Raw genomic sequence first — 26,880 nt, 5'->3', positions numbered from 1 at the left:
AACAATGCAGTTGCAACATCCAAAAAATGTTGAAGAAAAGATACAAATAAGCTTATACTAAATAATTGCATGTACCTGTGTATGTTATGTATGTATGTGTATAATATACATATATACATTACTGCTTATTTTTATACTACAGTATAAAATATATAGCACACTACATGTAGGGTCAGTTCAGTTCAGTCACTCAGTTGTGTCCGACTCGTTGTGACCCCACGAGCTGCAGCACTCCAGGCTTTCCTGTCCATCACCAACTCCCAGAGCTTACTCAAAGTCATGTCCATTGAGTCAGTGATGCCATCCAACCATCTTATCCTCTGTCATCCCCTTCTCCTCCCACCTTCAATCTTTCCAAGCCTCAGGGTCTTTTCAAATGAGTCAGCTCTTTGAATCAGGTGGCCAAAGTACTGGAGTCTCAGCTTCAGCATCAGTCCTTCCAATGAATATTCAGGACTGATTTCCTTTAGGATGAACTGGTTGACTCTCCTTGCAGTCCAAGGAACTCTCAAGAGTCTTCTCCAACACCACAGTTCAAAAGCATCAATTCTTCAATGCTCGGGTTTCTTTATAGTCCAACTCTCACATCCATGTATGACTACTGGAAAAACCATAGCTTTGACTAGATGGACCTTTGTTGGTGAAGTAATGTCTCTGCTTTTTAATATGTTGTCTAGGTTGGCCATAGCTTTTCTTCCACGGAGCAAGCATCTTTGAATTTGATGGCCGCAGTCACCATCTGCAGTGATTTTGGAGCCCAAAAAAATAATGTCTGTCACTCTTTCCATTGTTTCTCCATCTATTTGCCGTGAAATGATGGGACCGAATGCTATGATCTTAGTTTTCTGAATGCTGAGTTTTAAGCCAACTTTTTCACTCCCCTCTTTCACGTTCATCAAGAAGCTCTTTAGTTCTTCACTTTCTGCCATAAGGGTGGTGTCATCTGCATATCTGAGGTTATTGATAATTCTCCCAACAGTCTTGATTCCAGCTTGTGCTTCATCCAGCCTGGCATTTCACATGATGTACTCTGCATATAAGTTAAATAAGCAGGGTGACAATATACAGTCTTGACGTTCTCCTTTCCTGATTTGGAACCAGTCTGTTGTTTCATGGTCAGTTCTAACTCTTGCTTCTTGACATGCATACAGATTTCTCAGGAGGCAGGTAAGGTGGTCTGGTATTCCCATCTCTTTCAGAATTTTTTACAGTTTGTTGTGATCCACACAGTCAAAGGCTTTGCCATAGTCAGTAAAGCAGAAGTAGATGTTTTTCTGGAACTCTCTTGCTTTTTCGATGCTCTAACGGATGTTGGCAATTTGATCTCTGGTTCCTCTGCCTTTTCTTTACATGTAGTATAAAAATAGTCAAAACTATGTATGCATGTGTGTGTGTATAAATGTATGTGTGATCTATACTATACATAGAATGAAAATGGGCAAAACTATATACACACACACACTTTTTCACTTTTATATCACTTTCACATACATGTACACATGCATACACACTGAATTCAGTAGGTTTACAGTATCTATTGTATACAGAGCTTCCTTAGTGGCTCAGCTGGTAGAGAATCCACTGGCAGTTGCAGGAGATCTGGGTTTGATCCCTGGGTCAGGAAGATCCCCTAGGGAAGGGAGTGGCAACCCTCTCCAGTATTTTTGCCTGGAGAATTCCATAGGAAGAGGATACTGGCAGGCTGCAGTCCATGGAATCACAAAGATTTGGACACAATTGAGTGACTAAGCACCATGGAAACAATAGTATATATAGTATAAAGGGTTTCCCTAGTGGTTCAGTGGTAAAGAATTTGCCTGCCAATGCAGGAGACACAGATTCGATCCCTGCATCAGGAAGATCCCCTGGAGAAGGAAATGGCAACCTACTCCAGTATTCTTACCTGGAGAATCTCATGGACAGAGGAGCCTGGCGGGCTACAGTCCATGGAATCGCAAAGTCGGACATGCCTGAGCATATGGGCACAGGCACAGGCACACATATAGTGTAAAAATAGGCAAAACTAATCTCTTGTGATAGAAGTTACTGTTAGGAGGACAGGGCCTGAAAGGATGGGGTTTTGAAGGTCAAGTGGATGTTTTGTTTCTTATTTTTAGGTGCCACATGGATACATTTCATTTGTGAGTGATTGCAAGCTATAAAATCATGTGTACCTTTCTCCAGTTTATAATGCAATAAAATGTTTGTTTAAATGGTCTTTTTGAGTCAGTTGAAATAGTTCTTTTCTCATTTGATTGTGGCACAGCTTAATATAAAGTTAGACTTTTAAAATTAATTTGCACCCATTTTGGAATGTAGATACCCAGAATATGAGATTGATGGCCCAGTCAGTGCTACCCATAGTCATGAACTTGGTTCTTTGCTTTCTCAGGAGAACCTGTGCCTGTCAGGGGCTGGACCCAGACACCTGTGGTGCCTCCTTTTCTTTTGGTTGTTCATGGAGCATGTACTACAATGGATGTAAGTTTGCCAGAAGCAAGATCCCAAGAAAATTTAAGCTGCTTGGGGATGACCCAAAAGAGGTTTGTTTACTTCCTGATGTATAACCTGTTTGTTTTTCATGGAGAATTGATGAACACAGATGAAATGAATAATATGACATACTCTGTTAAACTCTCATTATCAGAGAGAATGTCATCTCAAAGATGGATCAATAAAATTTTGGCTAAACTGTAGACACACATATAATGTTTTATAAAATTATGCATGATAACAACCATGTGATACCAAAGTAATAGGGTTTGAGCAACACAAACTCGTTATGCTTACGGGTTTTTATTCTTTGTCTTTTATATTAATTCCAGAGTTTTACACAGCTGTCATTTCCATATTAAAATTATTAATACTTGACTGTTAAAACTTTCTTCTTTTAAACCTGAATTATAGAAGCCATGTTTGTGACTGCCACATTCATAAAAGACCATTTCTAGTCACATTTTCAGCCCATGAGACTTGACGATTTAATGTTACTATAATTGCATTCAAGTAACTAAAACATATTTAGATTTTAATATAAAAATGTAGTTGAAATAAATGAACTCTGATTTCTCATTGACGTTGCTGGGTTTGTCCCTTCTCTAGCCTATCAATTTCTTGAAATATAACTTGTAAACTGGTATCAATTTAACAACTTTTGGGTAGCTTGTGTTCTAGGGTATGTTAATTGAATAACTGGAAAATCTCAGTATGTTTAGTGTTTAAATATGATAAAATTTTTAGTGAATCTGTACACAGTATAGTTTTCTTTCAAATTTTAGATGCAATTGAAATAGATATCTATACTATTGATATAATAATTTTTACATGTCCTTCTAATTGAAAAATGTGTTATCTCTATTATTTGTAATTATAATAGTAAGTGGAAATTTAATAAAGTGCAAAAGCTCTTCAAGTCATGATAAAATTTTTTTCATAGAATCATAATATTTTAAAAAGCTGTATTAATGTGCTAGATGTCCTCTTTTCATAAAGAAAAACACCCAACTATTTAATAAACCTAATGAATAGCAAATTTGCATGCTGCCTTCCACTTTAATTTTTCACACTGGAGAGCTTTTTCACCACTACTTCATAAATATTTATTCCTGTGTTTCATGTAAAGCAAATCCAGGGGATGGCTCGTAACATCCTCTGTCTGTCAGATAGGAGGGCTTCAGTCAGAAATCTCCTCACCTTCTGAAATACAAACGTTTTTTCTGACAGCTGGTTAAATCTCCCAAGGTTTTTAGAGAAATATGAACGTGAAATGAGAACTTCTAAGTATGAATGGAACAATGGACTATTATCACCTAGCATTTAAAAAAGCATATTCTTTGTTGGCGGGGAGGGAATGTAACTGAACATTTTTCCTCTTTTAAACTTTACAAAATTTTTCACATATACCACATTATAGTTCTTAGAGTTTTATTTCATATTTGAATCACCTAGTGATTTTTAGTTCTATGGAGATATTTCAAATTCTGAAATGCTATTTTTATAAACATTTAAAAATATAAATATTGGAAATAGGTTAAACCAAACGAATCCTTTCAACACCTCATCTTCCTTGGCCACTAACTGGAAAGGAGTAGAGAATGTGACCTTTTAAAATGATATGGCTTCATTCTCCTAATCTACTACTAGTATAGACGTATTAATAAAATGCATGCAAAGTAGAAAATGGATTAATCTTATTAAAATAACAAAGTGACAGACATTTGCTGCTGCTGCTAAGTCACATCAGTCATGTCCAACTCTGTGCGACCCCACAGACGGCAGCCCACCAGGCTCCCCCGTCCCTGGGATTCTCCAGGCAAGAACACTGGAGTGGGTTGCCATTTCCTTCTCCAATGCATGAAAGTGAAAAGGGAAAGTGAAGTTGCTCAGTCGTGTCTGACTCTTAGTGACCCCATGGACTGCAGCCCACCAGGCTCCTCCGTTCGTGGGATTCTCCAGGCAAGAGTACTGGAGTCGGGTGCCATTGCCTTAACAACACAAACAAAAATAGGTTATAAATGGTCTATGCTTTTCACTTAGAAATAGTGTGTTAAGATGGCAGTTATTGAATAAGAGATGCTATTAGTGATTTGGATCTAAGATGTAGGTGAAAAAAATCTAATTAATCACCTTTCATATATGGATAGAATGGATTTGGGATTTAATATGCAGAATTATTCATTCTATACAGGAAGAGAAACTGGAGTCTCATTTACAAAACCTGTCCACTCTTATGGCACCAACGTACAAGAAACTTGCACCTGATGCATATAATAATCAGGTAAGTTTAAACAGTTTCTGACAATTATTGAGACACTCTACTTACTCATTATTGATGACCTACCTGTCTTTCCAGAAATATTTTTGAAGCAATGCTTTTCTTTTATTTAACTTTTTCTCTTCCTAATTGTTGAAGCCACTGTAGTGTTCTGTTTTTGATACATGAAAGTTATACCATCCAAAAGAGCATAATTCTGGTCTTTTAATCTGTAAAGATAATGAGTTTTTAAGGCTTACAAGCTGTTTTACTTACTAATCTTGTTCTCATATGGATAATTTTATCTCTATAGACAGGCTTTAGTGGTTAATTAAATTATATGATTCAAACTATAGTTCCAACCACCTGTTAACCACCTGTTAACTGTTTTCATAGCCAGGCTATACATATAAAGCTACAGGTGTACCACTTTGTAAGTGTATATACATGTGATGAGATATATTAGATTTTGCTAGTTTCCCCCTATTTTCCAAGTGTGTGCCAGGTTGTACCTATATGGAAGGCATGGTGACTTGTTTAGCGATGCTCATGAAGGAGGCAAAAGACCATGAAGTCTACACGGTTTCAATAAACTCCTTCTTTAGAGGAGGACTGTAAAATGCCAACTATAGAAAAAATGATAACAGCTGGGATAGAGGTATGCACACATTTCTGAAGGAATAAAAGCTTCTCCCTGAGTAGAAGAGAGCTGTAAGGTCATAAATGGCCTTGGAGGCCATACAAATATCTTTGAACTTTAAAATCCTGTAGACAAGAGGCCTATCACTGGGGTGTTCTAAGTGTATACTGGGGGCAGTGAGGGTGAAGCAGTTTAACTCTATAAGGTTGAAAGTGAGTGTTAGTTGCTCAGTTGTGTCCAACTCTTTGCAACCCCATGGACTGGAGCCTACCAGGCTCTTCTGTCCATGGGATTCCCCAGGCAAGAATACTGGAGTGGGTTGCCATGCCCTCCTCCAGGGGATCTACCTGACCCAGGGATCAAGCCAGGCCTCCCACATTGCCAGCAGATTTTTTACTGTCTGGGCCAAGGGAAGTGGTGAGAGTGAAGTGTTTTAACTCTATATGGCTACGCTACGCTACGTCGCTTCAGTTGTGTCCGACTATGTGTGACCCCAGAGATGGCAGGCCACCAGGCCCCACCATCCCTAGGATTCTCCAGGCAAGAAAACTGGAGTGGCTTGCCATTTCCTTCTCCAATGCATGGAAGTGAAAAGTGAAAGGAAAGTCACTCAATCATGTCCAACTCTTAGCCATGGACGGCAGCCTACCAGGCTCCTCCGTCCATGGGATTTTCCAGGCAAGAGTACTGGAGTGGGTTGTCATTTTCAAGGCAAATAAATGAAATGCAGCTTAGATTAGTGGAAGATTAAAGAAGTAAACTATTGCAGCCATTGGGCAAGACATGTTAAGGTCCTAATTTAACAAAATAGCAGCAGTGATAAAATGAAATAAATATATGAAATATTTGAGGTGGAACTGATAGTGACCAATTGGATTTGAGGATGAGCAAAGGAGAACTTGGGGATCCACCAAATTTCTGGCTTAGGTGGTTATTAATTAGTATTAGCAATCAGTGAAGAAAATTAAGTTTGGAGGAGATAAGGAGAAGAAGATAAATGTCATTTTGGGCATGCTAGATTTGACATATTTCTAGGATAATTAGAAAAACAATCAGAAAAATAAATCCAAGTTAGCACTGTGGGAGTTATCAAAATGCAGGAAATAGTAAGTAGTAAATGCAATGTTTCAGAGTGGAGATTATAAAGATGAGAAGGGGCTAATGATTTTGACATTTAACAGTTGAGGGGTGAGTGGAGGAAGAGAAACCATTGAAGAAATGGCTGGGTGGGGGTAGGAACAATGGAATAGGAGAGGTTAAAGATTTAAGAGGAAGACTGATAGATGGGGGAAAGCTGGAAGTGATGAGAAGGTATTCAGAGTATGCAGCAGTGGGGATATGAGGAAGTATGAAGGGCAACATTTTTGCAAACATTGTTATTTGCAGTACTTAACAATGTTAAAGACTCTAAGGGGACTAGACTGGTCTACAGCAGAGACGGGACCAATTCTAATTAACAGTTTAGCTATTCTTTAACATGTGGAAGTCAACATTTTCCTCAAATCCCAATTCACTTTTTTTTTTAAGTAGCAAAGAGGGCAACTTTAATGATTGTCTCTTTATAAGTTGTTTTATGTCACACCTAGATTTTTAGAGATGTATATATGACTGTTTTAAATGTGGTTAATAACAGTGGGATTAATATTGTTATTTTACAACCTTACCTGTTTTAATCAGTGTCACAGGAATGTATAAGGAATGGTTTGATACTGTTGTAAAACAGCTCTGGGTAAGCAACACAATAAATCAAGCTATAAAAAGAAAATGAATTGAGTCTATATTGCTAGATTTCAAGTTTGGCCATTTTCTGTTGAATTAATTTTTTATAGAGGTTATTAATCAAATGGTTTTAGCTGAAAAATGGGACAGAACAACAAGCATTGATGTTCACCTTACTCCTTTGATTCTTACTATAGACTGTATCATACAAACATGATTATCTAAACATCTATATTCTCCTCTATTTGTTTGGAGTATTTTATGCATTTCCTAAACCTGGAATATCTAAAATACGAAGGAGCCTCAGATTTTTAAGTTATAACAACATGATTATGATTATATATAATTCCTTAGATATGTTTTAATATTTGTATATGAGCAAATGTGTAGATGTACTATGGGCTTCCCTGGTAACTCAGTGGTAAAGAATCTGCTTGCCAATGCAGGAGACCCAGGTTGATCCCTGGGTCAGGAAGATCCCCTGGAGAATTGGCAACCCACTCTAGTATTCTTGCTTTTGAAATCCCATGGACAAAGGAGCCTAACCAGTTGGCATAAAGTTTTGGTTAAGCACAATCAATAATGTCTAGAGATCTACTGTATAATTGTACCTATAATCAACAAATTTAAATTTAAACATTTTCTAAAACTGTAGCTCTCATGTTGTGCTACCACCATAAAATGCATACATACATTCATACATTAAAAAATAGATATAATGTCTATATAAACTAAACCATCTAATGGCTAAGAATGAATAAGGTGTTTTTTTTAATTTCATGGTAGGTACTATTGGAAATATTTATCCATGTATCTTAACATGGTTTAGAGATCTGAAAAACAGCCATGTGATCGTTTCCTACAGAATATGTAAAACATAAAAGTTATGGATGCTGCCAAGGTCTGTTATTTGGTCTTTGCCTCCTTTTCCCCAACTGAATATAATACCTTTATTTCTCACATATGCATGTTTTTCCTTGCTTTAGTCCTTGATTTCATAAAGTCTTACTGCTAAAGTTAAGCTTCATTGGGTCTTCACAGCATTTCTTCTGTCAGCTCCATGATATGAGAATATATTTTCTTAATTTAAATACACCTTCATATCTTCCAGTAGATTTGTATTTCTCTGTCTTTTCTATGATTATCTTACCACTAAAGTTTAGGCCTGAATTAGCAGGCTTAAATCTTAAAATCATGTGCTTTCATCATGTGTGGAGGTGACATTTTAGACCAAGAGAACTTTCTATGACAGTGGAACTATTTCTTATCTACACTGTTTAGAATGGTAGTTACTAGCTACATGCAGTTACTGAATAATTGATATGTGGATAGTGCAGTTGATTTAATGAAATTTTCATTTTAATTAATTTAAATTTAAATTGCCACATGTGGCTGCTAGCTACTAAATTGAACAGCACAGCTTTACACCATCAGAAAGTCATCCACTTAGAATTGTCTTCCAGACCAATTAATTTCCAGTCATTGATTCACAGACTCCTGCATGGTGTTTCTTCTAAGATAGATTTTGTATCATTTTTATTCAAGGAACAGAATAAAGCTAACTAGATCACAGCATGGACTAAATAGTCACAAACCACTGTGGTTTGTGAAATAGAGTGGTTGTTTACCTTTAGCCAGTCTCTCAAAAATGTTGTATAAACCTAATAGTAAATAATATTCAAGCCATCACAAACTTTATCATGTTATGACTTCAGCTTCTAGCCATGGTGGATTAACAGAAACTGATTTACTTTCACACATTTAAAAAAAAAGGAAAAATACACAAAACAGTAGTTTTTAGATATAAGACAATAAGAAACTCAAGATACTAACACTTAAGAGAAGGGAATTTAAAAAGGTAAACTTACAGTTACCCCAGCTTACTTCCTAAAGAGCACATTAGGCTTCAGGCAGGAAGGAGGAACCTACACAAACGCCATGGTTTTCTCTGTGTTAGGATACGAAGTTCAGAATTTGGTAAAAGTGCTGGAATTCACAATTCAGAGTCCCAAAGAGGAGAATGCTTCATTGAGAAGAGCTCCAGAGATCTGTAGAGTCTTCAGCTGTGTACTGAATGTTCCATACATGTGAAGAGATTACCAGGGCCATGGAAAGAATCATCAAAAGAGGCAAAACAATCCTTTGATTTTATACAGGACTTGGACTAGTTATTGTTAATACCATCCAGAAGGAAAAGACACCCTAACATGAAAGATATTAAGTAGAGTATTTAGAATGTCCTGGCCTTGGTAACAGAAGTAGATTAGCCTGTTCTGGTTCCCTCTAATAATGTGTAAAAGCAAGCCCTGAAAGGATCAAACTGATTCCAACAAACTTAGTGGGGGTGGGGGGGTGGTTTTCCCAGATGGCGCAGTGGCAAAGAAACCGTCTGCCAATGTAGAAGATGCAAGAGACATGGGTTTGATCCCTGGGTCAGGAAGATCCCCTGGATCTCCAGTATTCTTGCCTGGGAAATTCCATGGCAAAGGAGCTTGGCAGGCTACAGTCCATGGGGTCACAAAGAGTCAGACACAACTGAGTACACACACATAACAGCATCTCAGAACAAAAAAAAAATTTTTTTTATATGGAATTAATAGTGTATAGTAACTCATCAAAAATTACCAGATATACAAAGAAATTAGAAAACATGATCCATAATTGGGGGCAGGGGTAGAGAGCAATCAACAGAAATAGTTCCAGAAATGATATATGATAAGAATATATTGAGAAGGGCATTAAAATCGCTAATATTTCATTTGCTCAAGACAATAGAGGCAAGTATGAGCATGACTTTAGAAACAGCTAAGAAGACATCAGACCCATACTGAACTTCTAGAGATGAAAAACGTAATATCTGAATAAAAAATACAGTAGATGGAATTAACAGCAGATTAGTGAGCTTGAATATGTGGTGATAGAAATGTCCCAATGTGAAAGAGGAAAAGCGAAACTGAAAAATAAAATGAATTGATCAAATGTCTATGGCACAGTATTATTACCTTAATATATGTGTAATTAGAATCCCAGGAGGAGTACAGAGAATATTTTAAAATATAATGGCCAATTACTCTTCAAGTTTGTTCAAAACAATAAACCCATTGATCCCAGAAGAAGCTCAGCAAGCCCCAAATAGAGGTTGGGGGGGGGGGGAGGGGAGGGTAGAGATTAACAAAGAATGCTACATAAAGTCATATTAAAATCAAAAACATGAAGAGCAGATGGAGGAGGGGAAAGAAAAGACATTATTTATGGAGAAAAAATGATAATAGACATAAAAAAATGCAAGAAAAAAAAGAAACATCTTTAAAGTACTGGGAAAAATAAATAAATGAAACTATCAGCCTTGAAATCGGTAAAGACTCTAAAAACTGAAGGCAAAATAAAAATTTTTTTCAGACCTACCAAAGCTGAAATAATTTGCCACCAGCAGACTAACACTTCAAAAATGTTAAAGGAAGCCCTCTGATAGAAAAATACTAGATAGAAATCTGGATTGACAAAAAGGAATGAAGACATGATAAATAGTAGATATTTAAGAAAAAAGACTTTTTTCCTTATTTAAAAAATTTTCTTTAAAAGATAATTTGGTATTTTAAAATATATTTAAAATGTAATTTAAGGCTCATAACATGTAAAAGTGCAGAAGCTGGGGAATTGGAAGTATACGGTTGTAAGATTCTTATATATGGAATAATATAATACTACATGGATAAACTATTACACTGCACTATAAAATAAGCAGCCACTAAAAAAAAGTGTATAGCCCCCCAGTAAGAGATGAGAATAGAATCCCAAAGCATTTTTAAAAATATGGAACCAAAGATAAAACAAATATAAAACAAATAGCATATGGTATATTTAATCCCAGCAATATAAAAAAACCACATTAAAAGTAAATTTTTTTACCACTCCCAACTTAAAAGGTAGAGCTTGTGATATGGAATAATCACACTGATGTAAAACAATTATGATTTTAAAAAGCAAGAACCAAGAAATATTGTACTAATGTCAATCAAAAGCTGGAGTGATATCAATAGCAAGGTAGATTTCATGGCAGAGAATATTATAAAGATGATTTCATAGTGATAAAAAGGTCAGGTTAGCAAGACAACATAATCCTAACTATGCATATAATAAATAGCTTCAAATTATATTAAACAAAAACTGATAGAACTAAGAAATCTCCAACCGCAATCAATTTTCAATATATCTTTCTCAATGACTGTTAGAACAAGTGGACAGAAAATTAATAAGGGAACAGAAGACTTGAACAGCACTTTTAACCAAATTGATGTTATTGGCATGTATAAAACTCCCCACACAATGACAGAGTTAACATTAATTTCAAGTGTACAAGGATGATTTACCAAGATAATTGTTTGGTGACCCAGAATATTAACTATCAGTAAATTTAAAAGTCACAAAGTATGTTCTCTGACCCTACAAAGTAAAAATCACAAATCTCAACAAAGAAACTATTTCAAACTGAATGAAAATGAAGATGTGGCATTGAAATTTGTGGGATGCAACTTTGAATCCTTGCTTAAAGAAAGATTTATAACATCAAACAGTTATATCAGAAGAGTATAAAGCCTCAAATCAGTGATCTTCTACCCTATGAAACTTGGAGAAAAGGAATAGTTTTAGCCTTATAAGAAACAGAAGGAAAGAAAAGCAGAAGTTAGGAACAGAAATCAATAAAATAGAATGCAGAAAACAAAATATATCAGTGAAGCCAAAAGCTATTTCTTTGAGTCAGTTTAATCAATAAAAAAATAGAAGGTACAAATTGTCAATATCAAGAATTAGAGATGAGAAATCACTGTAGATCCTACAAATTAATAATAGAAAATATTATTAAAACTTTATGAAAATAAAATCAACGACTTAGATGAAATGAACAAAGTCCTTAAAAGGCACAAATTACCAAAGGTTACTAAAGAAAAAATAAGTAGGACGTGGAAGAAACCTAGATGTCCACTGACAGATGAATGGGTAAAGAAGTTGTGGTACATATATACAATGGAATATTACTCAGCCATAAAAATGAACACATTTGAGTCAGTTCTAGTGAGGTGGATGAACCTAGAGCCTATTACACAGAGTGAAGCAAGTCATATACATTAGCATATGTAAAATAGGCAGCTAATGGGAAGTTGCTGTATAACACAAGGAGCTCAACACAGTACTCTGTGACAATGTAGAGGGCTGGGATGGGTGTGGGGTTGGGGGGAGGGTAGGGATATATGTCTATTTATGACTGATTCACATTGTTGTATGGCAGAAGCCAATACAACATTCTAAAGCAATTATCCTCCAATTAAAAATACATTTTAAGAAAGAAAATAAATACCACAAATACTTCTGTGTCTATTAAAGAAATTCTAAGTAAAAACTTTCTCAAAAAGAAAACTCCAAACCCAAATGATTTTCCTTCCAAATTTTACCCATTATTTAAGAAAGAGATAACAATGGAAATTCTTCTTAAAAATAGCAAAGGAGTAAATACTTCCCAGTTCCTTCTATGAGACTGGAAATATCCTGATACTAAAATCAGACAAGGACATCAAAGAAAAAATAAAGTCCAATGATCTTCATGAATATTACTATGAAAGTTCTTAACAAAATTTCATGCAAATACATCCAATAATGGTGTAAAAGGAATAATACATCATGATCAAATGGAGTTTATTTCAGGAACAGTTAGTTCATTTAACAGTCAAAGATCAATCAATGTGATTCACTGTATTAACCAACATATTGGGGGAAAAAATATTCAACAGAGAAAAGGCACTTGACAAGATTTAACATCCATAGAAGGGAAATTTCTCAGCCTAATAAAGGGCATAGATGAAAAACCTAAAGCTAACATGAGTAATGGTGAAAGACTGAAAGTGACTGAGTGACTTCACTTTCACTTTTCACTTTCATGCCTTGGAGAAGGAAATGGCAACCCACTCCAGCGTTCTTGCCTGGAGAATCCCAGGGACGGGGGAGCCTGGTGGGCGGACATCTATGGAGTTGCGCAGAGTCGGACACGACTGAAGCGACTTAGCAGCAGCAGCAACAACTAAAGTGCTTAGTGTTTTTACAGCATGGCAGCAAGTTAAAGAAGCATTTCACTCCTTAACTTGTTCAAGGTAGAACTGTAATTTGCTAATTTGCTTTACTCTATTTTATGACATGAAACTTTTTAATGTTATTTTGTGATAAAAAGTAAGTGTTTGCTCAGTACTGTCTGACTCTTTGTGACCCCACGGACTATAGCCCACCAGGCTCCTCTATCTATGGAATTCTCCAGGTAAGAATACTGGAGTGGGTTGCCATTTCCTACTCCAGGGCATCTTCCTGACCCAGAGATTGAACCTGGGTTGATCTGCATTGATCACATCTGCATTGGAGGCAGATTCTTTACCATGTGAGCCATGCATCCATTTTGTGATGGGATCATGCCCATTATCTAAGGTAGACCTTTGACATCTGTGAAAACTCAATAAATGGAAAGCTAAAATTAAAAAAACAAAAAAACACATTACTCAGAATAAGAAAAGGATGACCATTCTTACCACTTCTAGTTAACATCTTTCTTTTAACTTCTCAACTAGGTTTTACTGTTTGCTGACAATGTTCTCTGTGCCACATTTATAAATAAAGTTTAATATACAGTTGTCATACAGTAATAAAAGTAAATACATAATTCTTTATCAAATGGATGTTTGCTTAATAAAATTCAAGATAGGCTTTCAGTTTTCATCTTAGCAGCAAGCTTTTTGTGGCATCCTAATTTTTTTAATTGAGGTATAGTTGATTTACCACATGAGTTTCACATGTACAACACAGATATTCACAACTATTGAAGATTATACTTCATTTATAATTATTGCAAATTTTCAGCTATGTTCCTTGTGCTGTATAAATATCCTTGTAGCTTATTCTATTTAACATCTAACTGGAAATTTTAGACAGTGCAGAAGGCAAGGATACAGATTTGAATATGAAGAAATAAAACTGTCCTTATTGGCAGACAACATGTGTATCTACATGGAAAATTCCAAAGAATCTACCAAAAAACCTCCTAGAACTAATAAATGGTTTACAACAGTTGCAAATTATATTTTCTATATACTAGCAATAAACAATTAAAAGTTGAAATGAAAACCAGTAGCATCAAAAATGAAATCCATAGCTACAGATTTGACAGAACTGTATAAGACCTATGCACTGAAAACTACAAAACACTGCTGAGAGAGATTATAGAAGACCTAAATAACTGGAAGATATGCAGTGTTCATGGATCACAAGACTAAATATTATTTGTCAGTTTTTCCCAAATTAATCAATGGATTCAGTACATGACCTACAAATATCTTACTAGGTGTTCTGAAGGAGTTGACAAGGTGATGCTAAAATATAGAGAGAGAAGTGTAAAGAACGCATAGTAGTCAAACAGTTTTTTAAAGACCAAAATTTGAATATTTATACTCCAGGATTTCAAGATTTACTACAAATCTACATTTACTAGTAATCAAGACAGTTAGTTATTGGCCTACACACACATACACACGCCAATACACTGCTGCTGCTGCTGCTAAGTCGCTTCAGTCGTGTCTGACTCTGTGTGACCCCATAGACGGCAGCCCACCAGGCTGCCCCGTCCCTGGGATTCTCCAGGCAAGAACACAGGAGTGGGTTGCCATTTCCTTCTCCAATGCATGAAAGTGAAAAGTGAAAGTGAAGTCGCTCAGTCATGTCCGACTCTTCGCGACCCCATGGACTGTAGCCCACCAGGCTCCTCCGTCCATGGATTTTCCAGGCAAGAGTACTGGAGTGGAGTGCCATTGCCTTCTCCTATTACATAACAAAAGATCAGAATAGATAGTCTGGAAATAGATTCAACATGTATGGTCAAGTGATTTTCAACAAAGGCAATTCAATGGGATAAGTATAAACTTTTTTTACCCACTGGTGTTTGAACAGTTGAATATCCACATGGAAAAAAAAAATTCTTTGACTCTTATTCTGACGCCCTATATAAAAATTAACTCAAAATGGATCCATTTGTATAAAATTCTAGAAAATACAAACTAATCTCTAGTGACAAAGCCGATCAGTAGTTTGCGCTTGAGAAGAAAGTCATGTGGCTCAGCTGGTAAAGAATCCGCCTAAAATGTGGGAGACCCCAGTTCAACCCTGGGTTGGGAAGATCCCCTGGAGAAGGGAGAGGCTACCCACTCCAGCATTCTGGCCTGGAGAATTCCACAGACTGTATAGTCCATGGGGTCACAAAGAGTCAGACACGACTGAGTGACTTTCACTTACTTACTTACTGCAGAACAAAGTAGGAGGCATGAAAGTAAAGAGGCATGAGGAAACTTTGGGGAAAGATGGATATGTACATTATTTTGTTTGTGGCAATGGTTTCACATATATATATAGTGTACTGTTTGATATATATATATATATTAAACAGCATATATTTAAAGTATAAGTCAATTATATCTCAATAACACTCTAAAAACTTTACTATGTCACAGCATTTGCCCCATTTCACCTCATTCCATTGTGTTTGGGGATATAAAATATAATACTAAGGAATTTTTTGACCTGCTCGGTATACCTGTCTTAAACTGTTTTCTCAAATGCATGCCTAAGAATTTCAGATGCCTAAGTCCTTCCCACTCATAGACACACTTCTATTTTTCAGATTGAATATGAACACAGAGCACCAGAGTGCCGTCTGGGTCTGAAGGAAGGCCGTCCATTCTCAGGGGTCACCGCGTGTTTGGACTTCTGTGCTCACGCCCACAGAGACTTGCAAAACATGCAGAATGGCAGCACACTGGTAGGTGGAGCTGAGGACAGGTTAGCAGCGTGTGCTACTGACGAATAGAGGACGGAAGCTAGCAGCATTTAATTAGAGTAATCTGCTGCCTGCAGATGTCATCGTAGCGACCAGTGTTTTCATGAATGATTGCCGTTGCAAGTGACCTTATTTGGCATAACTAGTACTCGTATAACAGGTTGGCATATCAGTGGAAAACTGTTGAGAAGTACATGAAAATTCTTGGTGCTAATCTAAACTGGTGACTAAACATTGCTAGCTATAATTGGATGTCAAAAAACAGCATTCAGAATTTAGTATCAAATACCTGGTAGGTTATAATCAGTTCCGCAAAAAGTCATACACAAGCCAAGACACCAGTGGAACCTACATAGAGAAGATATATGAAAAAGGTGTCGCCTTTGTCACAGCAACTACTATAGAAGGGTCCAAGTCCAAAACCACCTATTGTAGCTACACATTACAGTCAGTGAAATGAATTGCCCTTAATTGGAAACTTTGCTAAGGGGAGAAAATGGATCCATCTTAGGAGGGAGCAGTATGTTCTATACCAATAAAACTCAGGGTGTGGCCTTGCACCTAGAGTGATAATGACTCAGGATGGAGATAAAGAATGAAAAAGCTCAAGTACAGAAACTATAAATTAATCAACCTAATGAGCCATCAGTTCGTGAGGTTCTGATGGCAAGTATACTGGAATGGTTTGCCATTCCCTCCTCCAGAATGCCAAAGAATTGAAGCCTTCAAACTGTGGTGCTGGAGAAGACTCCTGAAAGTCCCCTGGACAGCAAGGAGAGCAAACCAGTCAGTCTTAAATCAACCCTGAATACTCATTGGCAGGACTGATGCTGAAGGTGAAGCTCCAGTATTTTGGTCATCTGATCCAAACAGCCAGCTCATTGGAAAAGTCCCTGATACTGAGAAAGATTGAGGGCAGAAGGAGAAGAGGGCATCAGAGGACGAGATGGCTGGGTGGCATCACCAGTGCAATGGACATGAACTTGGGCAGACTTCAGGAGGTGGTGAGGGACAGGGGCATCTGGTATGCCGCAGTCCATGGGGTTACAAAGAATCAGACATGACTGAGCGACTGAACAACAGCAAGTCATCAACACAGATATAAGTGTATCTGAGGAAGATGAGACCCAACGTGGAAAATATAAGGCAGGCACTGTAGTTCTATTACAGAGGAGAAAATAATTCAGAGAGGTAGTAGGCAGTAGAAGTAATTTGAGGAAGCTGGTGTGAAATTTTTGTAGAAAAGCAGAGAAGGTATTGATTAATACCTATAATTTAGAGCAGGGGTTGGACACTTTCTGTTAAAAAGCTTTGCAGGCCACATAGGATCTCTGTAATGTTCTTTGGGTCCCTCCCAATACAAAGTTCTTTAAAAATGAAAAAAAAAAAAAATCTTAATTCACTGGCCATACAAAAAAACAGGCTGCAAGGCAGACTGGCCACTAACCCAAGTTTGCTAACTTCTGATCCAGGAGAACAAACACGAGGCTTATCATCTACAATATCTTATATCATCACTAATCAGGTATTGAACATCTGCTCATTTGGAGGCTCAAATGATAGATGGAGCTATAGTTGGTCCTGAAGATAACCAGATTCCTCTTCAGCAAGGAGATGGGGAGCAGGCAGAGGAAGAAAAAATGTTTAAGTGGAGGGGGATTTACCTCTGTTAGACTGCAATTTCTGTGAGGTTAGATGGAAGCTACACAAGAGAAGTAGAAGTGAGTAGGGATAAATTGTGGGAAAATGTGACAGATGCTCAGAGACAAGGATTTGGGATGACTTATGTGTACCATTTTAATACCATCACACGTTAAACTTGTTCACAAACATAAATCTAACAATCACATTCCTTTCAAGCATATCTCTCAATGATTTTTATGTTACCTTGGGTTTTAAATAACTGTGGTCACATTTTCTCAATTAAAAACACTCAATACTCAAAGCTAGTATTTCAAAACCAACAGTCTTTCAAAGCCAACGTGATTGTGGCCAACCAAAAAAAAAAGTACCATCAAGTTATCAGAGCAGCAGAAGCAGCTTTTTTTCCTTTTTAGAAAAGAAATGAGAAAGAAGAGAAACAATAAGTTAGATTTCACAGAGTATAGAGGAGAGAAAAGAAAGGTGGAAACAGCATTAAGTTACATATGAATCAAATCTTTAGTTTTACATTATTTAGATTTCACTTTGGTATCTGGTGCAAATTTCCTAAACACAGCTAAGGAGAGTTAGGTGTGAAGAAAGATGTGAAATTTTTTTGTGCACAAAAGTATGAAATGAGGCGAATGTGATATTACCAAAAACAGAGGAAGTCGTTTTGGTAGAGGAAACTTGTAGTTTCTTTTTTGAAGAGGCTTCACCTCTAGCACATCTATTTTGTTAAGTGTGAAAAGTGGAAGATTGCTACACTTTGGGTACAGTACAGTTTCTTCCCTTAGAAATGTCTGTGAGGAACAGGGTCACTACAAGTAACAATTCCTGATAGATTTAAAAAAAAAAAAAAATGAACTTATTTATCTTGATGTACCATTTTGATGCAATCTTCATTAATAGACAAACATGGTTTTAGGGTAACAAACCAATCTGGTCCAGTAGGCCAGCACCATGAATCTAAATACTGAGGAGAAACTCACACACACCAGCTTTCATTTGGACTGAAACTGAAGCTGTGCTCTCTTACTTCCCTGCCAGGTATGCACCCTCACTAGAGAAGACAATCGAGAAATTGGAGGAAAACCTGAGGATGAGCAGCTCCACGTTCTGCCTCTCTACAAAGTTTCTGATGTTGATGAATTTGGCAGTGTAGAAGCTCAGGAGGAGAAAAAACGAAACGGTGCCATTCAGGTACTGAGTTCTTTTCGGCGGAAGGTCAGGATGTTAGCAGAGCCGGTCAAGACGGGCCGACAGAGGAAACTAGAAGCCAAGAAAGCTGCAGCTGAAAAGCTTTCCTCTTTGGAGAACAGCACAAATAAGAGTGAAAAAGAAAAGTCAGCCGCATCTCGTCCGAAACAGACTGAAAATGCAAGCCAGGCTAAACAGCTGGCAGGTAAATCTAATGTGAAGTGCTGTAGATTCTTGTGTTAGATGACGCATTTTAAAAGCGAACATTGTTGATTTTGGAAGGTTAAGTTCAGCCATGGTCTTCGTTCCATACCAGAATTTTCTCTAAGGTAGCAAGGCCCAGGCTTTGTTCTTGGAGATGTAATGAGATGTTGCACCATTAGCCCCAGTTTGAGGAGGAAGTTTGGATTTTATTTTCTAATAAATGGCAGAGTTTTATGGTAAGTGATGTGGTGAAATTAGAGTTATTAGCAATGACTGGCAAGCCAAATTGGAGATAGAGTAACTAATAGCTTGAAGACGGATGCAGTCAACCAAGAGGGAGATAAAAAGAGCTTGAACTTTGGTGTAGCGAAGATGATAGAAGTGAATTCTTCCAAAATGATTATCAATACATCAGTGAAAAAACCATTAGAATGAAGAAGAAAAAATAGTTATGGATGACTTTAAAGTTATAAGCCCAGATAATAGTACTCTTTATTGAGATATGGAAGGGGAAGGGCAGGAGAACAAGATACCTTTCCTTAGCCAGGTTGAGTCTGAGGTATGCAAGGGGGCTCCACATACAGTTCTTATAAAACTTTTACCCATCAAACTAGATCACATCTATAGTTATAGCAATAGAGCATTATTTATCAATGCCTAGTGAATATTCTCTTTCTAAAGCTTCTTGCTTTATGACTATAGTTAATACTCTTAAAAAATAAAATCACACAACATGTTGTCCATATCCAAATTTAAGAGATGGTATTGACCTAGCCATAAACAAAAGAAAAATGTATATCTTTTGTGTTAGTATCCTGCTTTGCTTGGAACCACCCATCTCTGCCTCACTAAGTCAAATCTCCCTAATGATTGATTTGTCTCTGAATCTCAGAGATAAAACTAAGTCATTTAGAATCATATGTCAAAGATGTTTAATAAATATTTGTTGATATGTTGATTTACACTAAGTAAATCCTATCCACTCCCTGATAGCTCCTTTAAGTTAGCTATATAGTATAATCAGTAAGAACTTTGCATCTGGCTTCTTCTAACTGGCCTCTGCAGTAGTCATTTCAGTTCTCAGAAGTGCCATTGCAGCTCCATTTATCTGTTCTGATCTCATATTACTTTTTTTTTTTTTGCTTAAGTGAAGTCATGAAACAGAAGTGTGACTTTTACCAGTTTCACATACAAAGCTAAATGTTTCTTTAAAGTTCTATCTATAACTGTGTGGATTTCCTTCCTGGAAAGCATGCTAATGAAATAGAGTTTGCCAATTGTATAAGGTGTTTTGGGTATTTAAATGAATGCCTTTTTTTTTTTTTTTTCTCATAGCATTGCTAAATCTTCCATAACAAATTTTCTTGCTCCTTTACCCATTTAACATTGTTTGCCAGGCAATGGAGAAATAAAGTGAAATGAGACAGGATCCTTTCCCTCAAGGAACTGCTTTACAGTGAGGTGAAGAAAGAACTAAAAATGGATAATTCCAGTATCCATTATATATAAATTCCAGTATCCAGTATGTTATGACTGTTGCTTTATCTGACTTATGTTTGCAGTGACTATGACCAAGAATTACAGAAGCACTAGAAGCTGGCTTTAGAGAAGGCTTCCTTGAGGAAGGGATGACTGCGTCAAGGAAGGGCAGGGAGATGGGGAGGACAGGGCGGGGCACTTCAGTAGACAGTGTGGCGTGATCAAAAGCACAGAAGCTCCAGAGCACATGGTGCCCTCAGTGGAATGGCTTTTGGAGGTTTTATTACATTTCCCACCATTCACCCAGTTGTACTGTTATGGATTCTGCCACTTTATTTCTAACGCTTTAGACACAGAAAATTATGCGCGACAGTGATTAGAGAGCTCTGATGTTACTCTTGTCCTCGTTTGACAGGTCTTGCATAATTCTAGTCCTGGTTCTCACATGCGTGTGAACATCCTCCTCACTGGCCTTCATAAAATGATAATCAAGCATATTTGTCCCTGCTCTCTCTTATCCTGTCCACAGAACTTCTGCAACCTCCTGGACCAGTCATGCAGCTGTGCCAGCAGCCCCAGTCCCAGCCCCAACTGCAGAAACAACTTCCACAGCCACAGAAGCAGCCGCCACAGCAGCAGCCCCCGCAACAGCAGCCACATCACCCCTTAACTAAGAACTCTCAGTCAGAGTCGGTCAGCTCCTACTCTGTGTCTGGATCCACCAATCTGTACATGAGACGGCCCAATGCAATGAGCCCTTATCCGGGCTCTTCGCACACTTCAGATATTTATGGAGGTGCCAACCCTGTGAACCTCTATTCCACCTCATCCCAAGCTGCAGGTTCCTATTTGAATTCTTCTAATCCCATGAGCCCCTACCCTGGGCTGTTGAATCAGAGTAACCAGTATCCATCATATCAATGCAATGGAAACATATCAGTGGACAACTGCTCCCAATATCTGGGCTCCTATTCTCCCCAGTCTCAGCCCATGGATCTCTATAGGTATCCAAAGCAAGACCCTCTCTCTAAGCTAAATCTGCCACCCATCCACACACTTTACCAGCCAAGGTTTGGAAACAGCCAGAGTTTTACTTCTAAATACTTAGGTTACGGAAACCAAAATATGCAAGGAGATACCTTCAGCAGCTGTACTATCAGACCAAATGTACACCATGTAGGGACATTTCCTCCTTATTCCACACATGAGATGGATGGCCACTTCATAGGAGCCACCTCTAGATTACCGCCCAATTTGAGCAGTTCAAACATAGACTATAAAAATGGTGAGCATCACCCAGCGTCTCATTTAATCCATAACTACAGTGCAGCTCCAAACATGTTCAACAGCTCCCTTCACGCTCTGCATCTCCAAAACAAGGAAAACGACATGCTCTCCCACACAGCGAATGGCTTATCTAAGGTGCTTCCGGGTCTTAACCACGAGAGAACTCCTCCTGTGCAGGAAGGCTTGCACAAAGTACACGAGGCTGGCAGTCAGGAAAAGCAGCCTTCGGCCACCGAGGACAATGATGAGGTCTGGTCTGACAGCGAGCAGAGCTTCCTGGATCCTGACATCGGAGGAGTGGCTGTGGCTCCAACTCATGGGTCAATTCTCATCGAGTGTGCAAAGCGCGAGCTGCACGCCACGACCCCTTTAAAGAATCCCAACAGGAATCACCCCACCAGGATCTCGCTTGTCTTTTACCAGCACAAGAGCATGAATGAGCCAAAACATGGCTTGGCGCTCTGGGAAGCCAAGATGGCCGAGAGAGCCCGTGAGAAAGAGGAAGAAAAGTGCGGCCCGGACTATGTGTCTCAGAAAACCCACGGCAAAAAGGTGAAACGGGAGCCCACTGAGCCGCATGAACCTTCCGAACCCACTTACCTGCGCTTCATCAAGTCCCTTGCTGAAAGGACCATGTCCGTGACCACAGACTCCACAGTAACTACATCTCCATATGCCTTCACTAGGGTCACGGGGCCTTACAACAGATACATATGATGTCGCCCCTTGAGTTGGTTACCTCATTTGAAAAGACCACAACCAACTTGTCCGTTAGTGTAGTTCTCATGACGTGGGCAGTGGTGAAAGGATACAGTAATCCTGACAAATGTGGTGGGAGGAGCCTCGGCTCACCAGCAAAACAAGAGGTCATCTTGCCATAGCACTTAATTTCCACTGACTCCTAAGTGGTCACAGATGGAATCTGGGCAAAAGACCAAAGCATTCTATGCAAAAAGAAGGTGGAGAAGGAAGTGTTCCACAATTTACATTTTTAAACACTGGTTCTATTACTGGACGGGACGATATGTAAATGTGATTCCCCCCCCCCTTACAACTCTACACATCTGTGACCACTTCTAATAATACCAAGTTTGCATAGTCATGGAACACAAATCAAGTACTGTAGTATTACAGGGGCAGGAATCTTAAAATACCATCTGGTGCTGAATATACAATGTACTGAAATACTGGAATTATGGCTTTTAAACATGCAGTTTTTACTGTAACCTTAATATTAACTTTTATTTATCGAAATAGCTACAGGAAGCGTGAATAGACAGCAAAACACTGAATTTGTTTGGATGTTCTAAGAAATGGTGCTAAGAAAATGGTGTCTTTAACAGTTGAAAATTTAATGCCTTTATCCATCAAGATGCTATCAGTGTACTCCGATGTCCTTGAATAATGGGGGTACCTTTTCATTCAAGTTTTTAATCATAATTACCTATTCTTACACAAGCTTAGTTTTTAAAATGTGGACATTTAGCCTCTGGATTTTGCTCATCCAGTGAAGTCCTTGTAGGACAATAAACGTATATATGTACATATATATATACACATATGTATATGTGCACAAACATGTATATCTATAAATATTTTAAATGGTGTTTTAGAAGCACTTTGTCTACCTAAGCTTTGACAACTTGAACAATGCTAAGGTACTGAGATGTTTAAAAAAAGAAAAAGAAAAAAAGTTTACTTTCATTTTAGAATGAAAAGTTGATTTTTTTAAGGAAAGCTTTTAAAATATTTTTGCTTTTAGCCATGCATCTGCTGATGAGCAATGTATCCATTTTTATTACAGCCAGTTACATCCAAAATGGGGCTTACTGGATTCAAGGGAATACATTAGTCCACAAAACACATGTTTCCTGGTGCTCATCTTACATGCTATACTGTAAAACAGTTTTATACAAAATTGTATGACAAGTTCATTGCTCAAATATGTAGAGTTTTAAGAATTTTCTATTAACTGCAGGTAATAAATAAAAGCATGCTACAGACTCAACAAAGCTAGTTCACTTAAGCCAATGCTATTTTATGGATCTGTATGGTTCCCTTTGGCGAACCAAATGGCAGTCTGCCTTTGTGTTGATAATTGTACATTTTAATGTTGTCGTGTCTTAGCTTAAGTGTCCTCTTTACCAGAAAGATTGAGCAGACTGATGCCTGCGTAAGATGAATAAACAGGGTTAGTTCCATGTGAATCTATTAATTAAAAAAATTTAAAAACAGGCAGCTGGTTTGCTGTGGTGGTTTTAAATCATTAATTTGTATAAAGAAATGAAAGAGATGTATAGTAAGTAAATTAAATTGTAAACAAACTTTTTTAACGCAATGCTTTAGTATTTTAGTACTGTAAAAAGAAATTAAAATATATACATATATATATAAATATATATATATAGATTTGAAACAATTCATATCATGATGGTGCTACTCAACCTGCTACAAATATATCATAATGTGAGCTAAGAATTCATTAAAGGTTTGAGTGATGTTCCTACTTGTCATATACCTCAACACTAGTTTGGCAATAGGATATTGAACTGAGAGTGAAAGCTTATAGCATTGTGTACCATCATTTTTTTCCAAGGCTTTTTTTTTAGTTAAAAAAAAACATACCTTTTTCCAATACTTGATTTCTTAGCAAGTATAACTTGAACTTCAACCTTTTTGTTCTAAAAATTCAGGGATATTTCAGCTCATGTTCTCCTTATGCCAACACGTCACCTGTGTTCATGTAAAATTGTTGTAGGTTAATAAATATATTCTTTTTCAGGGATTTAACCCTTTTATTTTGAATCCCTCCTATTTTACTTGTATATGTCCTGATGTAACTAAAACTAATCTTGTAAATCTGTTGGCTGTTTTTATTGTAAAGAAAAGCATTTTAAGAGTTTGGAAAATCTTTTGACTGTTTCAAGCAGAAAAAAATTACATGAAAATAGAATGCACTGAGTTGATAAAGGGAAAATTGTAAGTCAGGAGTTTGGCAAGTGGCTGTTGGCTAGAGTCTTTAACTCTCTAAATAAAAGATGTTTTGATCCTGTAATCAATACAGGTACAGATCCACAGGACTTTTCTACACAAGCAAAACACTTAGGGGGATGGTGTGCAATCAACTGTACAATTATGTCTTAGTCTGTGTACATTTTTGCTTTTTAACATTTCAAATAAATTCTTAATCAATGGAGGCCTTTGAGTTTTATTGGTCAAATCTTAATGGATTTTTTTTTTTTTAGTCAAAACATGGCTTTTGTCTTTAAAATAAATTTTTCTTCTCTAGTTTTTGGCTGTGACCAGTTTACAAGCATTTCAAGAACATTTGCTTTATATATTTCAAACTGCATGATTTGAATGTTTTGCATATGCCATGTATCTAACCCTAAATATTTGGTTACTACATGCACATTTGTTGATTTTGAGTCAACCAAATCCCTAGATGAGTGAATATTTGGTTTCTGTATCAATCCACTGTCATTTGTCAAACTGCTGGCCAACAGAGCAGGACGTATAGTGTAGGGGGTTGAGGAGAGGCTAGGTAGGAAGGAGAAGAAATTAAGTGGCATATTGTAAATATCAGATCTATAATTGTAAATATCAAACCTGCCTCAGAATGAATGGAAAGCAGATCTCCAATTTGCTTATATAGGAATATCAGGTTGACTATATAGCCATACTTGAAAATGCTTCTGAGTGGTGTCAACTTTACTTGAATGAATTTTTCCTCCTGATTGACGCACAGTGGTGTACAGTTCACTTCTAAAGCTAGTGGTTAACTTGTGTAGGAAACTTCTGCCGTCTGACACTAAGATAATGAGTTCTGTGTGCATTTTTCTACGCTTTTTTTAAAAACTTATTTTCATGAGATGTTCGGTTTGTCTATAAAAATCTGAGGATGGTTATAAATACTGTAAGTATTGTAATGTTATGGATGCAGGTTATTTGAAAGCGTTTATTATTATATCATTCCTGATAACGCTATGTGAGTGTTTTTAATAAAATTTATATTTATTTAATGCACTCTAAGTATTGTCTTGTTGTTGAAGTTTCTGTTCACTTCCTGAATTACTGCCACCTCAGTGGGGCAGAAGGTAATGAAAAACAGGAGCTTTTTAAAGATACTTTTTAGATGGTTATTCTTAATAGTAAACTATATCTAATCAGATCAGATCAGTTGCTCAGTCGTGTCCGACTCTTTGTGACCCCATGAATCACAGCACGCCAGGCCTCCCTGTCCATCACCAACTCCCGGAGTTCACTCAGACTCACGTCCATCAAGTTGGTGATGCCATCCAGCCATCTCGTCCTCTGTCGTCCCCTTCTCCTCCTGCCCCCAATCCCTCCCAGATTCAGAGTCTTTTCCAATGAGTCAACTCTTCGCATGAGGTGGCCAAAGTATTGGAGTTTCAGCTTTAGCATCAGTCCTTCCAAAGAAATCCCAGGGCTGATCTCCTTCAGAATGGACTGGTTGGATCTCCTTGCAGTCCAACGGACTCTCAAGAGTCTTCTCCAACACCACAGTTCAAAAGCATCAATTCTTCGGCGCTCAGCCTTCTTCACAGTCCAACTCTCACATCCCATACATGACCACAGGAAAAACCATAGCCTTGACTAGACTAGTAATGTCTCTGCTTTTGAATATGCCATCTAGGTTGGTCATAACTTTCCTTCCAAGGAGTAAGCATCTTTTAATTTCGTGGCTGCAGTCACCATCTGCAGTGATTTTGGAACCCAGTAAAATAAAGTCTGACACTGTTTCCACTGTTTCCCCATCTATCTCCCATGAAGTGATGGGACCGGATGCCATGATCTTTGTTTTCTGAATGTTGAGCTTTAAGCTAACTTTTTCACTCTCCACTTTCACTTTCATCAAGAGACTTTTTAGTTCCTCTTCACTTTCTGCCATAAGGGTGGTGTCATCTGCATATCTGAGGTTATTGATATTTCTCCCAGCAATCTTGATTCCAGCTTGTGTTTCTTCCAGCCCAGCGTTTCTCATGATGTACTCTGCATATAAGTTAAGTAAACAGGGTGACAATATACAGCCTTGACGTACTCCTTTTCCTATTTGGAACCAGTCTGTGGTTC

The 26,880-nt window shown here is 37.5% G+C and overlaps 1 protein-coding gene and 1 long non-coding RNA gene across 4 annotated transcripts in view; one reads left to right on the top strand and one right to left on the bottom strand.

Moving 5' to 3' along the window:
• TET2 (tet methylcytosine dioxygenase 2) overlaps nt 1–25,812 on the top strand; it is a 145,339-nt gene extending 119,527 nt beyond the window's left edge. For all 3 annotated transcript variants that reach the window (XM_006076382.4, XM_006076381.4, XM_025290339.3), the window contains exons 7-11: nt 2,393–2,543; nt 4,688–4,777; nt 15,820–15,957; nt 18,667–19,021; nt 21,029–25,812. In XM_006076382.4, coding sequence (XP_006076444.4) covers nt 2,393–2,543; nt 4,688–4,777; nt 15,820–15,957; nt 18,667–19,021; nt 21,029–22,503 — 2,209 coding nt within the window. In that variant the 3' untranslated portion in view covers nt 22,504–25,812. The remainder of the gene's footprint in view (nt 1–2,392; nt 2,544–4,687; nt 4,778–15,819; nt 15,958–18,666; nt 19,022–21,028) is intronic.
• Nucleotides 4,425–24,519, bottom strand: LOC123334495. Its single transcript, XR_006552463.2, has 3 exons — nt 24,412–24,519; nt 4,841–4,983; nt 4,425–4,484 (listed from the first exon to the last, which is right to left on the bottom strand). It is a non-coding gene; the product is annotated as an uncharacterized LOC123334495 (long non-coding RNA).
• Nucleotides 25,813–26,880: the final 1,068 nt, after the last annotated feature.

The sequence above is a fragment of the Bubalus bubalis genome, chromosome 7 (genome assembly GCF_019923935.1).
Source record: "Bubalus bubalis isolate 160015118507 breed Murrah chromosome 7, NDDB_SH_1, whole genome shotgun sequence".
NCBI classification, from domain to species: Eukaryota; Metazoa; Chordata; class Mammalia; order Artiodactyla; family Bovidae; genus Bubalus; species Bubalus bubalis.
The sequence above is the reverse complement of the archived record's forward strand: the minus strand, read 5'-3'. Positions and strand labels throughout refer to the sequence as shown.